The sequence below is a fragment of the Leptonotus elevatus genome, chromosome 8, assembly GCF_054856555.1.
Source record: "Leptonotus elevatus isolate MCC_2025b chromosome 8, RoL_Lele_1.0, whole genome shotgun sequence".
Taxonomy (NCBI): domain Eukaryota; kingdom Metazoa; phylum Chordata; class Actinopteri; order Syngnathiformes; family Syngnathidae; genus Leptonotus; species Leptonotus elevatus.
The window spans coordinates 2,589,675-2,608,840 of record NC_141246.1 but is presented as its reverse complement, the minus strand read 5'-3'; the positions used below and the strand labels follow the sequence as shown (position 1 = coordinate 2,608,840).

The following is a 19,166-nucleotide window of genomic DNA, read 5'->3' as shown; positions in this document are numbered from 1 at the left end:
CAAACGATTACTCGAATATTAAAATAGTTGTCGATTCATTTGATAATTGATTACTTGTCGATTAATCGATTCATTTTGATAACTCTTGCAATGTGTTTATTTTGTTGACATGCTGAAAATTAGAGGATTTGGACAATTTTAAATTAAAAAATGGCTCCAAGCGATTGTTCGATTATTAAAATAGTTGTCGATTAATTTGCTAATTGGTTATTTGTCGATTAATCGATAAATTTTGATAGCTCCTCCAATGTGCTTATTTTGTTGATATGCTGAAATCAGCGGATTTTGGCCATTTTAAATTAAAAAATGATTTGGAATAAAAAAAGTCTCCAATTGATTACTCAATTATTAAAATAGTTGCCGATTAATTTGATAATCGATTAATCGATGAATTTTTGACAACTCTAATAACTAGCATCGCATACAATCCTGCTGCCTATGATGACATTTTGACCCTAGAACTGATTATTTACTTTATTTCCCTATTTGTAAAGTTGAATATAAACAAAAACTAATTAGACGGTAGTAAAAAAAACAATTACAAACAAAATTAATTACAAATTGCACCAGATGGAAGGTTAAATGTCCAAGGCAAAAAAAACAATACAGCAATAGCATAAACAAGCACTTCCTAATAAGCCATCATCGCTCATCTGTGTTTTCCGCGCGTGGCGATTGCGTGCGCTGCGTCATCCGATTCCCGTAAAAAGGCTGCAGGCATGATAAAAGCTCGTTCCCGTCGCCGCTGCCGGAAGCACGGCACGCTAGCGGGAAAAAGGAGGAAGAGGAGCCAGCAGGAGGAAGAGCGAGGGGAGGCGGACGGCGGACGGCGGACGTGACGTATGACTTATTGATGATGAGCGCGAGCAGGACGCACATGAAGCTCACCATGCTCCACTGCTGTCACTGCAGCTGGATGCGTGTGCGTGCGATCACGCAGGCAACCCCCGCAGGAAGTCCTGGTACCTCCCCGCTTGAGACCACCTCCTACCCCCCGCTCTCATCTTACCCAAAGCGCGTACACACAAAGGCCAGCAGATACGTTGGTGCCTGTTTGATATTTAAATGTAATGTCAATGAATAGATAGGCAGTGACAAAAGTTTCAATTAAAGGGAAGTATTTTAGTCAAAACTTGAAATTATGTATTTGGATGTGATATAGCAAATTTTAATGTCAATTAATTAATTAAAAGCATTGTGTTGAAAAAAATGTCACTTAAATGATACAAAATTAATAATGATGAATTTTATTGTCCATGAACAAATGATAAATTGTAAATTTTCATTTTATTTATCATTTAAACTGTGAAAAAGATATTTCTCTATTAAAAAGTGGCATTTAATGTTTTATTTTTAATACATTTATTAAAATGTACATTAATTACTCAGACAAATTCAAATAACTTGTCATGCAATTCAATGTTTAAAATAATTTGTTGAAGTATTTCCAATAATTTGTTAAAATAATTCAAAACACATTCATTAATTTACTTAAATACAAAATGAAGCATGAAAATTAATTTGTGAAAGAAATAAAATAGAAGATCGAGTTATGTAAATTAATCTTTTTTTTTATATATATAAATAAATAAGCAATGTACTAAATGGTCTACTGATTACCAAAAAAATAAGGGGTGCTTTTTTTTTTAAAGAAAAAGTTACATCATTAAAAAAAAAAAAAAGACAGAGAGAGACAATGGCCATAGATTTTGTAAAAAAAAAATAAAAAAAAAAGTGTTGTATACTTGAAGGAAAAGTTTTACATTTTTGGGGAAAAAAATGATATACATATTTATCTCCATTCTGGATGTGTCCGTCTCGCTACGTATCGGACTACTGCGATCTGTTGTTGACATTTTGACTTTTTTCGGTGAAAATGTTCCGAAATTCTATTTTCAGTGCTGCCGTTTTGCCTTTTCCACATTCGACTTCCTTCCGGCTTCCGATTGGCTCAAAATGACTCGCGGTGTTAAAGTGCTACCTATTGCTCAGAAACAGCTTGCGGAATCGACAACAAGCGCCGTCGGGGGCTCCTGTAACACTAACGTGATCAGATGATTGACATTGAAGTCGTAACCTAGCAACCAGATAAACAAGTGGAGTCGACAATGACGGAGTCTCTTTCAGCGGACGACTTGGAGTTTGAACACCGGCTTGTGCGTGACGGGCAGGCCGAGTAAGCTAGCTGACGTGGCGGCCGAGCTAATTGGACGATTGCTCTTCAATTCTTTTTTTTTTTCTTCTTTTCTTTTTTTGGCCGCTTCTTCTCACGCTGCCGTATGAATTGATTGGCTGCTTAACGGGAGTGGAGGGGAGGATGGAAAAGAGGAGAGGAGAGGTGTGCTAGCATCAGCTAATGTGAATGAGATTGGCAGTGGGAAGAAGAGCTGAGGAAACAGAACAACTTTCTTTCATTCTTACAGTTTGTGTGTATCTTCATAATAGCAAGAAAGTTAAAAATAAATAAAAAAAACTCTTGGCCAATGTGTGATAAAGTTAAAGTCTCATATTTTCGAGGAAAAAAATGTCTCATGACCATTTTGGCAGATAATCAGCTAACTAACTGGGAAGTTAGCATCGATGCTAATATCTAGCTAAACAACACCCCCTTTTACATTATTACATTTACTTTTTTTTCCATTCTTCCAGTTTATGTGTATCTTCAAAATAACAAGGAAGTAAAAAAAAAACTCTTAGCCAATGCGTGATAAAGTTAAAGTCTCATATTTTGGAGGAAAAAAATGTCTCATGACCATTTTGGCAGACAATCAGCTAACTAACTGGGAAGTTAGCATTTATGCTAATATCTAGCTAAACAACACCCCCTTTTACATTATTACATTTACTTTTTTTTCCATTCTTCCAGTTTATGTGTATCTTCAGAATAACAAGGAAGTAAAAAAAAAAAACTCTTAGCCAATGCGTGATAAAGTTAAAGTCAAATAATTTTTGAGGAAAAAAATGTCCCATGACCACTTTGGCAGACAATTAGCTAACTAAGTGATAAGTTAGCATCGATGCTAATATCTAGCTAAACAACACCCCCTTTTACATTATTACATTTACTTTTTTGTCATTCTTCCAGTTTATGTGTATCTTCAGAATAACAAGGAAGTAAAAAAAAAAAACTCTTAGCCAATGCGTGATAAAGTTAAAGTCAAATAATTTTTGAGGAAAAAAATGTCCCATGACCACTTTGGCAAACAATTAGCGAACTAACTGGGAAGTTAGCATCGATGCTAATATCTAGCTAAACAACACCCCCTTTTACATTATTACATTTACTCTTTTTTTTCCATTCTTCCAGTTTATGTGTATCTTCAGAATAACAAAAAAGTAAAAAAACTCTCGGCCAATGCGTGATAAAGTTAAAGTCTCATATTTTGGAGGAAAAAAATGTCTCATGACCATTTTGGCAGACAATCAGCTAACTAACTGGGAAGTTAGCATTTATGCTAATATCTAGCTAAACAACACCCCCTTTTACATTATTACGTTTACTTTTTTTTCCATTCTTCCAGTTTATGTGTATCTTCATAATAACAAGAAAGTAATAAAAAAAAACTCTTAGCCAATGCGTGATAAAGTTAAAGTCAAATAATTTTTGAGGAAAAAAATGTCCCATGACCACTTTGGCAGACAATTAGCTAACTAAGTGATAAGTTAGCATCGATGCTAATATCTAGCTAAACAACACCCCCTTTTACATTATTACATTTACTTTTTTTGCTGCAGAAAATGGACAAAAGTATTGGGACAGAGCACTTCATCAATGAATCAGTTTGACTGGACGACAGCGTGAATCTTAATTTTGTAGAAAGTCCATAAAAAAAAGGCACGCTTGGATAAATTTGGTGTTGAATGAACATCTTGTGGATAAACGTGGTAGCCTGACTTCCTCTCAGCGTTCCAATACAGTGGTCAAGCGTATTTGTGTGATCTTTATAAATATCCTCACAAGGTTCCATTGATTAAAAAAGAAAATTGAAAAAAAAAAAGTAGTAGTAGCAGAAGGAGGGGCTTTCGTGTCTGCCAATCAGAAAGCGGGGTGACCCTCAGGGGACGGATCAAAGAAGAGACTTCATCTGACAGCCGAGTGGAACAAAGTCACAAATATGCAGCATCCTCGCACATTCATTCATTGATCACCTTCAAAACAAACTTTGGTGGTTTATGGTCACGCCGCGTTCAAAGCGGCTGGGAAAGTGGAGCGTTCCCGACAATTTACGAGGACTGCTGATGTCAGCGGAGGAATTAACTAATTGCTCGTATTGTCATCTGATTCCCGCAAAGGCGCTGTCGCTGCACTGAGACTATTAGCTGATTGTGAGACGGACCGCAACAACACAACGCAACACAATCGACACAACGCAAAGCATCAGCAGCAACAAGGAGTAGGATTGAAGTGTCTTTCCAAGCAGAAGAGGAATTTAAATGAATGTGCTGTCAAGTAAAGCAGCCAAACGTCTCATTTCATTTCTTTTGATCATTTAATCTCATTTACTCCTCAAACGATGCACTAAAAACATTTATTTTGTCGTGTTGATTGGAAATCCTCCCCTGCCAACACACACGTGATATACGGCCGAGTTATTTTCTGTGAGTCTGGCGACATCTAGTGGTCATGGGAAAAAACTGCATCCCTCAGTTAAATTCCATTTTATTCATTAAATATTTATTTGATTTTGGCATACACACACAGTTTAAGAATGGTGTGGTCTTGTTTTTTTTAGTCCATTATTACATTTTACATGTTGTAAAATATATATATATATATATTAGATACAGTGTATTTACTCTAAGGATGGAGAGTCAAAAAGAATATATAGATTATTTAATGGCATTTTCATAAATTTATTGGAATTTGTATAATTAATTAATTGTGTATTCATTTTATGACATTTTTGTTCAACATAATTTTTTACTTATTTAATTATGTTTTAAACTAAACTTTGTATTTATTAAATAGATTTTTAAGGTATTTATTTTATTATCTTACAACATTTAATTTAGATAATCATTTTTTATTTAATAATAATAATTTATTTAAATTATTAAAAATTTATTATTTCATGGATTTTTATTGTTTGGATTTTATTTTTACTTATGTAAATTTCCCCCCCAAAAAATTTAATCTATACATTTATTTAATTATTACTGTATTTTACAACGATTTTATTATACAGTAAAAGGATTATTTATTCAATAATGAGCATTTGTTTAAATTATTTAAAAAAATCATTATTTAATGGCATATTTCTTGTAAGTTGCAGTTTAAATGTAATTTGATATATTAATTATTGATATATTAATTGATTCATATTCATTAACTTATTTAAAAGAATGTGAGTTTTGTACATAATGAATTTGTTTTTATTGATTTAATGCATTTTTGATGGGATTTTTATCTATTTATGTGTTGTTTATTTTTTACAGTTACTTACAAACAAATCACGTCATGTTGGGAAAAAAAAACTTCCGAAAAGTAACGATTTCATTTAGTTATAACTTGAATTAATATATGCATCTGTATTAAAATAAAGTAAATAAATTAAATAATTATTTAAATGCTATTTGTGTGATAAAATTGAGATATTAGGTTACCATTTTAGGAATGTAATTGATGAAATTATTCACTAACAAAATAGTGATGCATAATTGTAATCCGTAAACTGATCTCTATTTCAAGAATTAAATCAATTTAATCATTCGTTGAATAACTTATTGATTCTATAATTAAATAACTAAATTCACCATGTTTATTGACTTCCATTAAGTAAAAAAAAAAAAAAGACGTAAAAAAGCCAACATGAGTACTCACTCCCACTGCTTCCTCCTGGCCTTGGGCGTGTTGAGCCTCTTGTGCTCCTGGTGGGCCATGATGACGTCACGGTGGACCACCAGGGCCCCTCTCCTGCGCACCGGCGGGACGGAGGGATCGCCGGCGAAGGGCGGCACCTCGTAGCGGTCCACCTCCACGTTGTACACGGCGTGGAAGTAGCTGGGGTTGGGCCCCACGCTGCTGCCGCTGATGGGGGGCGGCGGGCGCCGCGGTGTCGCGCCGGCGTGGTCTTGATGACTGCGGGGCCACATGGAGCTGCACAGCAAGGAAAGACACAGTTGTTCTCCATAAAGGGGCTTTTAAGAGCAGTTAAGCAGACTAAATCTGTTTTGATCACATTTAGGACGTACTGCCCTCTGCTGGCGCCTTACACGTACTCCAAACTGCCCTTGCGAATGACACATGACCAAAGGCAGAAAACAGGTGAGAGGCTGTCGAAATTAATTGCCACTAATATTTTTTTAAAAGTGGAATTAACACATGACCTTTAACCTTAACTTACCTTGTACTGCCTGTTGTGTGTTTTGTTCAGTGTTGTTTTTTGAGTCGAGTTCTTTTGTTGTTGCTCGTTTTGTTTTAGTTCCTGCAGTGCACATTTTGGCCTATTGGTGGCAGTGTGGCCCACGCAGGCAGATAGCACACCTACAGATTTTATAAAGTAGGAAAGATGATGCCTGTGTATTGTTATATTATCTGTCTGTATGCTTTGCTACAGTGTTTGTGTGTGAATATTGGTTATTTGAAGATACATGAATGCCACTGAATTCAAAGCTAATTTTTGTTAGCCCGCCAATGGAGTTGTATATTGTGTTAGCGTTAAGTTGGCAAGTTTAAGTAGTTCTTTCATGCTCATGCGTTGTTTCTTGCTTGTATTTGAAATTTTGCAATAATAAACACATATTCACTCTCTATACGGTGCTGTCACATAATTCCTTTTTTTTCCAACTAATTCATCACATCATTTTCCATAATTAATGAATCTTAATCACATTTTTCTGCTTCTATTTTCTACGAAGCTTGCAACAGATGTTTACTTCTTGGAATGAATGTAAAACCATGAAATCGAAAGTATATTTCGATTGAAAGACTTTTCTATCGGCTTTCTTTGATCCTGGAATACAATTCTTCTCCTGTAAAATGTTGAACAAAACAATCAAGCGTGACTGTTTACAGGCATCTTTCTTATATTCTTCACGTAGAAACAATTCTCAAAATTTCCCGCTTCCAGCTTCAGTTGATTTTCGAGGCCCTGTGAAGGTAACTTTAACTTTATAACTTAATGTACATTGTAAACTTTTCCTGAAATAAAACAAGCTCAATGACTTTCAATCATGAGACGAATCGTAGGATTTTCCCTCTTCTTTTTTTTTTTTTTTTGTGCTGAGCGTGCAGGCAAACTGCACTGCCTGCTGGTGTCAAGTCAAAACAAATAATGCCGACCATTCAAAGTACACACAAGAGACACTGATGAGACATTGTGCACGCTCAGGACTGCGCCTCAGGGGTTGTGCTGTGCGAGCAGCGGAGCGAGGGTTCGACGTGCCCGTCCGCGGGAGACGCAGAGGCTAGCCCACAGAGGCTAACGGTCAATACAGATGACCAGGCAAATGGACGCTAATGCTAATGAGCTAGTTAGTGGATATTGATTACAGGAAGCCGATTGTCGTCAACACGCACTTGCACAGGTGGAAAACAGTCCAAATGAAAAAAGAAATAGGCACACGTTTGTTTGCTTTGGAAGTAGGGGTTCAAGCTAGAGGCTTAGGGGTTCAAACCAAGAATAGGGTTTAAAATTAGGGTCGTCAGGCCACATCTTCTGTCCCAAATTAGGTTTTCTGGACAGGGTTGTGGTTTCAAAAATATGGTTATGGTTGAAAATCAAACTAGGGTTAGGGGTTACAATGATGGTTTCGATAATTGTTTTGATAAGGGTATTAACGCTATAACGCCAAACATAACATATTAAATACAAGACATTTTGAGCCTTCTATTTCATAAGTATAATTTTTTTTTTCACATTAAAACCCTGACGTTATGATCTGACACATGCATTGCACGGATAATCCATTAGAGGGCGGAACACTGGGGAGGGAAGAGAGGAGGGAGCACCGGGGGGCGGGCAGCACCCCCGAACCCCAGGCCCGGCAGGGAAAGGTCCCGGTCGTCGGTTGACAGTTTCGAAATGTAAGCTGTACATTTGAAAGCACTGAGACCGGATGTATCAAATATGACACAAAAATCAAAAGTCATATGTGGAAGTTGATTTTCAATTTTTTTTTTTTTAATTAGTTCAAAAGGACCAATAAATACTCTATTTACAAAGAATGAGAATTTGTTCTAATATATGTCATGGTTCAAGCTTTATAGAGTTAACAATCTTTTATTTTTGTTTACGATTAGGCCAATTTGGTTAATGGTTGAAAAACTATTAAACTAGGGTTAGGGTTTCAAATTAAGGTTTCCAAAATGGGTTCGGGGTTCAAAATATGGTTTCAATAATTGATAAGGGTATTCATAATCTTTTCAAATTAGTTAGTTTAGGGTTTCAAATTAGGGTTTCTAGAATGGGTTAGGGGTTCAAATTATGGTTTCAATCATTGATAAGGGTTTTAATAATATTTTATTTTTGTTTATGATTATGCCAATTTTGTAATTGTGGAGTGTAATAATTGAAATTGTAATTGAATTTCAATTCATTGCACAGCCCAGTTTTAGAATTAGAATGGGTTAGGGGTTCAAATTATGGTTTCAATAATTGATAAGGGTTTCAAATAGGCTTTCAACAATTTGGTTTGTGATTCATATAAAGGTTAGAGTTTCAAATTCAGATGATTAATTTGCCTTTCAAACAAGACACAGTTGTGGCTTCAATGCGTGGTTAGGGTCACAAATTAGAGTTTCAAGAATTGGTTAGGGTTTCAACAGAGGTTAGGGTATAAAAGTAGGTGTTAAAACCACGGTTGTGGTTTCAAATGAGGGTTTCCAAGCAGGTTTATGGCTTCAAATCGGGGCTTTGGAGAATTGCGGTTTCATGTTAGCATTTCCAGTTAGGGTTTCATACGTGAGATACGGTTTCAAGGTATTTGGGCCATCAAGAATTGGTTCGGGTTTCAAATTTTCAAATTGGGTTTCCAAGCCAGGTTTAAAGTTTCCGATCAGGCTTTCATCTTCAAATGGGGAAAATGAAGCGTTGTCTCCAAATGTGCGCTATTGTTCACGTCTGGATTTGTTCATTTTGTGACGTCTGCTCCCCGTTGCCTTCATTTGACAGCAGCCACGTCGTCTCTGGATTGTCTCAAAACCAAACAAACAAGCTCACATTGATCAGGACCATCAGCGTGGATTTATGGATAAGGGACGGATGGACAGAGGAGATGGAGATGGCTGGCAGGATCCTCAGAACAGGTCTTTGGGACTTTTTGGTCCAAAATAGTCAACACGTTATTTCTGTCTGAGAGGCCCTTGGAAGAGAAGCGCATGTTACGCAACTCGCTCGTCGTCCTCTTGCTCCATATGAGGAATAATAGACATGGGTAGCCAATAGCATCCACTTTTCATGGTTCTATATGAAACGCGCTTCGGGGGATGATCAATATCAAAATGGCCGACTTCCTGGTTCTTTTTGTGGATTTGCTCATGATAGATGATTTTGTTTTTTTTACATTACTCAATAAAACTTACTTCAGAGGCTGAATTAAAATAAAAAAATTACAGGGTCAAACTTGACAGATGAGATGACAGAAGTCATGTGTCGTTTTGAACATGAATTCCTGACCCTTTTTTTTTTTTTTTTTGTGGATCTACTCAAGCTCGACATGCCAACCAGATTTTATACTGACAAGATGAAACTGGATTCAGGGGTTTCTTGCATCATTTGGATACAACTCGACATTGGCCAATTGGAGCCAAAATGGCAAACTTCCTGTGCGTTTTGGGACATGGCTTCTTGAGACTTTTTTTGTGGGTCTACTCTTGATAGATATTGCTACCAAAATTGATGTTTCTAATTAAAACTGGATCAGGGGCTGAATTTTAGCCACCAAAACAATTGGGGATCAAACTTGATTTGGGCCAATTGGAGCCAAAAATACATGTCAACTGTGGGTTTTTTTCTCTTTTTTTTGTGAATCTACTCATAAAAGACAGGCCTATCAAATTGAATATTGCTAAGTGAATCTAGCTTCAGCGGTTCAATTAAAAAAATAATAATAATGGCAAATAAAACTTGATTTTGGCTTATTGTAGCCAAAATGGCAGACTTCCTGTGTTTTTGAACACAGCTTCATAAAACTTTTTTGGGGGGTGGGTCTATTCATGACAAACCGAAGTACCAAATTTCATGTTGCAAAGTAAAACGAGCAATGGGGGCTGAATTGAAAAAATACTCTTACAATGGCTGATTTAAGTGAAATTGGAAGACATTGTTTGGCTTCTTGACTTTTTTTGTGGGTCTCCTCTTAACAGACACGTTTAACAAATTCCATTTTACTAAGTGAAACTGGCTTCGGCTGAATTGGAAGGAAAAAAACAAAAATACCACCAAGATACAAATTAATTGCTGTTTCTTACCTGCCTGTCAGGTGCTCTTGTGTGCTATGCATTCCACCTTCTTCTTCTTCTACTCCTCCTCCTCGATGGCGGCGTGGAGCTGATGCGGGCAGCGCTGAAATGCTGCCGCACAGACGAGGAGAACAAGTCCATGTCGCTCACGTGGGGAACATCCCGTCAAGAAGGAGGGTTGTGACGTTTGCGCAGGGTGGGGGGAAAAAAAGAGTTTTCCTCTGCAAAGGTCGTCGAACACTGGCTGCTCGCCATCCGCTCGACTCACACCATCTCACTCTCTCTTACTCCCTCCCTCCCTCCTCCTCCTCTTCTTCTTCTGTTTTGAATCAAGTCTGGCTGGAGGTGGACGCTACTTTAAATTAAGAAGAATGCGTGTTGTGAGGGATTATTGTTAAGTGAAGTGTTAATACCAAATATGGGCATCCTTTTTGTTTTTGCCTTGTCATTTTGGAGTGTGCATATGGATGGATAGATAGCCTGCTACTGTAGCTAGCTAGCTAGCTAGCTAGTTAGCCTGCTACTGTAGCTAGCTAGCTAGCCTGCTACTATAGATAGATAGATAGATGCACACATTTATTTTTGTGACTAAATGATGGTGTAATTTATCTTAAAATATCATCTTACTCTATTTGTTCACATTCAATTTGTAATATGAGGATTCATTGAAAAGATAAATGTTAAGCGATGATGATGACATGTTGACTCGGGAAGGCTGCTGAATGAATAATATTGAGCTCTCATATAGAAAAGAAAAAAAAGAATATTGCGTTTGTGAAATATGAATTAAGCAGTAAAATCCAGCTGTTTTTGTCCATCTCAGGGGGGCGGCCATTTTGACATTTGCTGTTGACTGAAAATGATGTCACAGTCGCTAAGGGCTCAGCTTCAGGAAAACAGGCGGGCCGTGATTGGTCATTTCGTGAGCCTGAGCAACTGTGACGTCACTTTCAGTCAACAGCAAATGTCAAAATTGCCGCCCCCTGACATGGCTCAAAACGTGCGGATTTTGCTGCTTTCCACAAACGCAATTATCAATCTAGTCAGTAAACAACCGTCACAGCTCACCTGTTTTCTAGCTTCGGTCATGTGATGTTTGCAAGCCGAGTCCTTGAATGGACCAGCCGCACGGGAATTTCCCCAAACTTCCCGAGGACACCGACGCCCCTGATCCTCCCCCAAAAAAATGTTAGGATATTTTTAGCCTATTTAGGCAAGTTGGGCCTTGGCGGAGGTCTGCCCTCTTAACTAGCGGGCATTTGAGCAGTTGCGTGTGCACTTCATCATCTCGGTGCCCTCGAGCGACGCCACAAACTCGCTCACATCTACACGTGTGACAAGCTGATTCAGCAAGACACACTGTGTGTGTGTGTGTGTGTGTGGGGGGGGGGGGGGTGTCACACACCCACTGCAGAAGGTCAACCTCATTTAATAGTCAAATTCCATTTGCACTTCGAGCGTGTGTATGGTTTACCCTGCCTTGTTTTCCGTTTGTGTCGTAAAGTGTGATCTTGTCGACTCCACCTCGTGTCAGCCATGTGTGTCTTGTCCAGGTGCCCCTCGTCGTGTAATTAGTGTGTATTTATGCTGCCTTCGAGGATGGTCGGAAGTCGGATATATCAGAGTTTCCCACCCCCAGTTGCGACCTGAAAGCGTTTGATAAGTAAACAACCAAAATGGCCGATAGTGATAAATTGTTCAGGTTTTTTTTGGTCCTCAAAACTCATTTTGACCACCAGCAAACTTGCCTTCTCACAATTTTGCTTCATTTATCGTTGATTTTATTTTTTTTATTTCATAAGCATTCCATACAGTTTAGTAGCTCACCGTATAATTTCATGCAGGGAGACGGCGGCATACTGTCACGTACGTTGTGTTACGTGGAGTCAATTCGAATATTTATGGATAAGGAAAGCTATCTAGTTTTATACTCGAGTTAATTGTGTTTTACCATTCACGGTCTGTTTCCAAAGGACTCGCCATTGTAGAGTGACGTCACATTTGAGTCCGTCCGTGAAGTCGGGGTACTCGAGAATTTTAGGCAAATCTTTTCTTCTTTTTTGTCAGTATGACTTATGCCATTATTATTTTCTTTATAAAGTTATTTGATAGATGCATTACAAAAAAAAACATCTAATTCGTGCTAAGGCCAATGTGACATTTTGACCACACGGTGGCAGCAACACATCACCTGAAGAGTCCATGAATCATCCCTTTAAAAAAACAAAACAAAATTATAATAGAAAAATGGAGACACTTTGTTACAAACATTTGATTTTATTAAGATCGTATCCTCATTGTTCAATCAGTCTGCTTTCTTTTCTCTTTACAGTAGTTAATGTGCAATTATCATTTCTTTATTATTATTAGTGGGTCACAGTTAGGAATTCACAAGTCATTGGCACTTAGAACACACGTGGGGGCGTATGAGAGGGTTTTAGGGTTCTGACATTTACACGGGCCTCGAGGAGGGCGGGGTTGGCGTGGTGTTTTTTTTTTTTACTGCATTCACTTTTAGTTGCCCCAAATTGACTGCTTGTTTGTTTCCTGTGTGCTGAGTAATGAAGAAAAAGCTCATGCAGCTCAGTGCACATTCAACACACTCCCAGAGTGCTTCCATATGTGATCATGTACACTTCAAATATATATATATGTATACTGTAGATTTATATTCATTTATATGATATTTCATATAGCAGAAATGAGAGAAAGAGGACCAGAGACGAGCGTCCTTCACGGTTGCCATGGCGACGTGTGAGGTAAGACTGTTTGCATGGACTCTCAGCACAGGCAGGCGGCCGTTTTGCATCAAGTTGTCGCTTTGCAAGGAAAAAAAAAGCGGAATATCGTTGGGGGGAGTGTTTATGAGGTATTATTGCAAGGATAAAGTTGCAAATGCCTGCAAAAAATTTAAAATAAATAATGGTCACAAGACCCAAAAAAAAGAGCAGTATTTTACATCGATAGTCATAAATTCAAATTTTATGGAATTCAAATATAAAAATAGAATTTTTAAAATAAAAAAGAAACAATATGTAGCATTACTAGAAAAAAATATGAATATTATAAAGACAATTTTGTCTGACTTGGTTCCTATTATTAAAACAAAATTGTAGTGAGGGTGACAAAGTGCTTGAGAAAAAAAAAAAACGTCTTTACTACAATTGAATCAAAAATGTTACAGGAAAATCGTAAATTTAAAAGCAAAAAAAATTACAATTGAGAATAAAAAAAATTATTTAAAAAAGTATAAAGTTAAAAAAAAAATTAAAAGTAAATAAATCTGAATTTTACATGATAAAAATCCTATATTTATGAGAATAGTCCTAATTTAGGGAAACAATTAACATGAGGGAGAACATTTTAATTAAACCAGAATTTTGTAATAATAAAAAAAATTCTCTTGACAGTCAGAATTTTATACGAGAAAAGTTGTACTATTACAGGGCAAAAGATTCCTTCCTTTTGGAGAAAAAAAGAAAGAATCTTTTTCAGGACAAAAAAGTACTGTAAAATATATTTTTTTCCTTGAAAAGTGACGACAGAGCGTGTGCGCCATCGCATCACAAAATGGCTGAGAGCTTCAGAGGTAAACTTTTCCCTTTTTTGTAAGAAAAAAAACTGCATTGACTTGCAAAGCCGAGCGCGCGCACATCCTGAGGGTGCGACGGAATACGCACGCTGCAGCTTCTTCCGAGGTTCCCATGTATTGTGTTTAAGAGTGTGTGTGATTTGTCTCTGCCGTGCGGGACCAAGTTGCTGTTTTCTCAAGTTTGACCAGTTTGTTTGAATGTGACATTCACCACATCGCCACCAGGGGGCCCAAACTTAAGAAAAATCCACCCCAAGTTATGTGAATATCAAGTCAAATTGAATACTTTTTTTTTTAAGGCCACTCCAGAAATCCCACCTAGTGGGCGATATTTGATATGAACACAATATTTGCCATTTGAACAAATTGGGCTAATATGTTGTACGTTATATTGTTATACGGGCGATTGTTGGTGGTGGAATTTTGTCAAATTCTTGACAGAAAATTTAATGAAGGTCTTCATGTCAAAGAAAAAAAAAAAGTAAAAAAAAAACGTTATCTTTTATGGAAATTTTACAAGTCGTAATATTTCAAGAACTTAATCAAATCCCTTCCAAAAAGCCATCAAAATAATGAAGGCTGAATTTTTTTTTTTGACGTCAGAGCTGACAATGTTGATGTTTAAAGATAGCATTAAAAAAAACAAACACATAAATCATCATTTGTCTCAAACCTTGAAAAACATTGCACCACTTGTTAATAAGCATAATGAAGACCTTCATTTTACAAAATCCAATGTGTACATTTTAAAGACCCAAATAACAAGAGCTGATCAGTTACGAAAAGTTTCTATCTAAGTGATTGATCTCAGGGGTGGATTTCTCCTTCGACATTCATTTCTCGAAACGTCATACTTGTCATTCGTACATTTCGTACAACAATCAAGAAAAGTCGTCACTTTACTCAAACATCGGGAAAAACAAACCAGGGGAAAACAAACACATTTCAGCTGGTTCTGATGTTTAGTCCACAAGTCACGAGCGTCCATTATATAGTTAACAAATGTCATAAAAGATGAAACAACGCATAAAAAAGAGAGAGAGTAAAAGTACAAAAGATAAAAACAAATAAACATACAAAAACCTCCCCCCCGCACCCACCCCTTGTCCTGTTACATCCTCCAAACCACAAACAGGAAGTAACAAAATGAGCATGCTCAGAAAGGTGCAAAGGGCTTCAGCGCCATCTAGGGCTCACCCAAAGGTGCTTTCTTAAAAAGTAAAACAAATCAAAACTACGCCAAACTGTGCTCTTTTCGTCACTTTAGCGCCTCCCTGTGGATGGGCGGCGACAAACATACGGACGGACGTGCGTAGAATTTCGCTATTTGGTCTCAGGGATACGTTTAGGACTTTGTCAGATTGCATTAGCGTTAGCATTAGCGCTCTGCTTTTAAGGTGCGCGCATGAATACAGTGATCAAGACTTCTTTTTCTTTCAAAAATATTACAATCATTGCTACAGGGGACTTCGCCCTCCGGTGGCGGCGAGGAAAAACATTCGGGCAGCAGCGCCACGTTCAAGTAAACTCACTTTGGATTCATTGATTGTTTTCATTTTGTTTGCTTCTGTCGTTTTTAGAAACATTCAGTTGCCTCGCAGCTTTACAACAAATTACGACTATTCTCCTAGCGTCACAATTAAGTCATATTTTACGCGAAGAAAGTCAGACATTTGTGAGAAAAGTTGTAGTAAAAATAAAAACATTTGTAAGATTTGACTATTCTCATGGAGATACAAAATGTTTTAAAAATCAAATAAAAAAATTAGGAAAAAACATTTTTTGAGAATAGTCTTTAGAATTCAGCAGTCAGAATCTATTCCAGGACCATTAGAATTGATTACAATATTACAAGAATTAATTTCTAATTTTAGCAGAATATTACAATAAAGTTGGAAAAGTGTTGGAAAAAGTCATTACGGTACAAGAAAAAAAAGTCTTTGTAAAGTGTGGACTATGTTCTCATAGAATTACAATAAAGTCACGTTTTACATTACTACTCTATTAGGACTAAAAAGAGTCATAATGAGAGAAATCCAAATTTAAACAATAAATAAAGTAAAAGTTATGAGGGGATTTTCTTTTAACGCTACACTGACTTAAAAAAAAATAAGATTGTAATTAAGTCAGAATTGCATGAGAAAGTCGGAATATTATATGAGAGGAGGCAGAAAAAAACAAATCTCATTTGAATAATTAAAATCGCAAATTTTGTTATTACGTGAAGATGAAATTAGGAAAAGTGGTCCATTTCTAAGAAAAAAATACATAAAAAAAGCTATTCCATACAATTGTCATATGGAAATTATGTCGTACTTTTTGAGACAAAAGGCATCATTTTACAAGAAAAGCCTTCACATTACAATAAGAATCATAATAGGAGAAAAAATTATTTTGAGAATAAAACCGTAAATTTCCAAGGAGTCATGAAAGTAAAAATCTGACTGTTCTCCTCGCATTACAATAGCCTTATTTTAACTTTGTTGTCATTTTCGGAGAAAAAAAAACTAAAAAAAAAACTAAAACCAATTTTACAGATTCGTAAAATTTGCAAGGGAAAGATTTCATTAAAAAGTTGTACGATACTGTAGTCATACATCATTTACGAGAAGCCATAGCTAAGAGGGGGAAAAAAGGTCAAAACAAACAAACAAACATGTAAAGATACAAGAATAGTGTCATTTTTTGAAATATTCAGACGCCTGGCAGCGCCACATTTGTCGCAAACGTCCGCCCGTCCACTTTCTTAGCACTTGCGATCGCACTAAAAGCGAAAAGAAAAAAAACACAACAACAACAACCCCGCCCTCTCCCAGCCACTTCGTCATACACGTTGCAAAAATATGTGGTTCTCTTTCTCTAAACTATGATACAACTAAAGCTAGTCTCGGCGACTACGTCGTACACGTTAATTCATAGTCGGATGTTGCCTCTCGGCAGCTACAAGCTCAAATGTAAAAAAAAAACGTAAAAAGAAGAAAAAAAGACTTCTAGTGAAATGTTTACAAACAAAGCTCTTCGGATTTCAAATGTCCGCTCAGGCCCAAGTCACACACATTTTACAACCAAATATTTAGTTTGGGGGTCAAAATCGGCAATTTAAATGAGACGAATCTCAAGGGACGTTTATGCATCAATGCTACAATGTTTGTTTGTTTTTCGTTGCTGTTTTTTCACATTAAAACGTCGTCAGTCGAAATGTGTGAAACCACAGAGGCGTAAAAAGCCGCTTTTTGTTCGCCGATGGCTTTCCCACAACCGTTGCAGCTTTTCATATCACAGTTAAATTTCACTCTGGCATCTTGGCCAATTTGACTCGATCTCTGTATGAATAATGGACAAAAACCTCACATTACAACCGGGAAAAAATAGCAGATATGTTTTTGTTCAAAACTACATCGCATATACGTCGTCTTAATTTTCCATCCAGATTAAACAAACCGTTTTGCTGGGTTCTGTGTGAAAGTCACAGGTTGGTCATCAGTTGCAGAGCTACGATGCAAATTTTGCTTGTTGGCTGTGCAAAAAAACAAAAAACAAAACCTTTCAGCCATCATTAAATGGGGTTTTTTGGGGGGTTAAAATCTGTCACGTAGCAAGTCAATTTTGCAGGGTGTCTGCGTGAAAAACGGAGTCGCGGTTAAACCGGTGTCACACAATGTCCCTTTGATCTGCAATTTTGTCTCAACAACTGAATGGATTTGAAGCTCTTTACTCGGTTGTGTGAAAGAGATCCCAAATCATTCAATAAAACTCTGATCCGACAATATTGCAGGATTCCTGTGTGAAATTTTTTGGAATGTTTCAATTTCAACCTCCATAAGACAGTCATGGTGGAAAATGGTGTCGCGTAACCGTCTCCCTTAGGCCACCATTTTGTCTCAGAAACATCTGGATTTCAAGCGCTTGGTTGTGCCTTTCACGCAGAAACCAGATTGTCTGGTGCAGAAATTTTGCAGGATCTCTGTGTGAAAAACTATCCAAAACTCGCTTGACCTTAGGTTTCAATTTCTGCCTGTTACATCGTCATGCGTATTAAAGGGACACTTGACTCATTGAGCCATTTTCAGCAGTAGAAAGTTAATATTTTGTCCAGAATTAATGTGATTATTTTTCGTGTACAATTAATACATTTAAAAACGCATTGTTCCACTTGCTGTCAACTGAAGAAGGAAATGGGTAACGACCAATCATGGCTCACCTGTTTTGTGGGTTTGGTCAGCAAACTCAACCATGATTGGTCGTTACCTACTTCCTCAGCACAGGTGATGTCATCTTCAGACGACAGAAAGTGGATTATTTATTTTTTTTAGGTATTAATTGTTCATGAAAATAATAATAGTTATCACATTAATTATAGACAAAATATCTTCTTGCTACTGAAAAAGTGTCCCTTTAAATACCATGTCGCGTCGTCTTCGCCTTACGCCGCCATTTTGGCTTTAAAACGTCCAGCTTCTCACGCAATTTGCTTAACCGTTTTTGATGCACATTACGATGCCGATCCTGAGATGTTGAATTAATATTCTGGAAGCTTAGTAATCATCATCATCATCATCATCATCATCATCAGACTGCAGTGCTTCAAACAGACACAAGAGGCACAATTTTAAATTTTAGTGCAATTCTATCATGAGCACACGCTTAAGTTTCTTTGTCGGCTTTTTTTTTCCCGCCCTTCAAAGCGTGCGTTTAAAGAAAAAAAAAAAAAAACGACTGCAGAGGTTACGTAAACAAACGTGCAATGCAGGTGTTTACATTGGAGACTCTTCCTCGTCGCGTCTCTTTTGTCTGGATTGTGACTGCCGCAGTGCCTCTTCGTCTGTCCTGGGAGATTGTTTAACACACCCCCTCCCTCCTCCCTCCTCCTTTTTTCTCCCTCCTCCCTTCCTTCAAGTCTGGCATGATTAGAATTCGCTCGGTTCAACAGTCTGGTCAATATCGCGCTTGCGATTGGGCGACAGAGCGGGGAAGACGACCGACAGACAGAGAGAGACCCTCCTCATCCTCATTTGATTTTGCTTGAAGACATAAAAAAAATGTGCAGTAAACAAAAACAACAAAGTTGAGGGACTGGGGATGGGGGGTCGTGAAGTTCACGTTTTTAGCATTTTAGCTGCATTTAAAGTCTACAAAACGACAGAATGTGATGTCTTATTTGTACAGTCAAAT

General features: G+C 37.2%; 1 protein-coding gene across 3 annotated transcripts in view; it reads right to left on the bottom strand.

Moving 5' to 3' along the window:
* cacna1ab (calcium channel, voltage-dependent, P/Q type, alpha 1A subunit, b) overlaps positions 1-10,667 on the bottom strand; it is a 113,159-nt gene extending 102,492 nt beyond the window's left edge. For all 3 annotated transcript variants that reach the window (XM_086082162.1, XM_086082163.1, XM_086082161.1), the window contains exons 1-2: positions 10,412-10,667; positions 5,822-6,097 (exon numbers count right to left, since the gene is read on the bottom strand). In XM_086082162.1, the coding sequence (XP_085938288.1) occupies positions 5,822-6,097; positions 10,412-10,443 (308 nt within the window). In that variant the 5' untranslated portion in view covers positions 10,444-10,667. The remainder of the gene's footprint in view (positions 1-5,821; positions 6,098-10,411) is intronic.
* Positions 10,668-19,166: the final 8,499 nt, after the last annotated feature.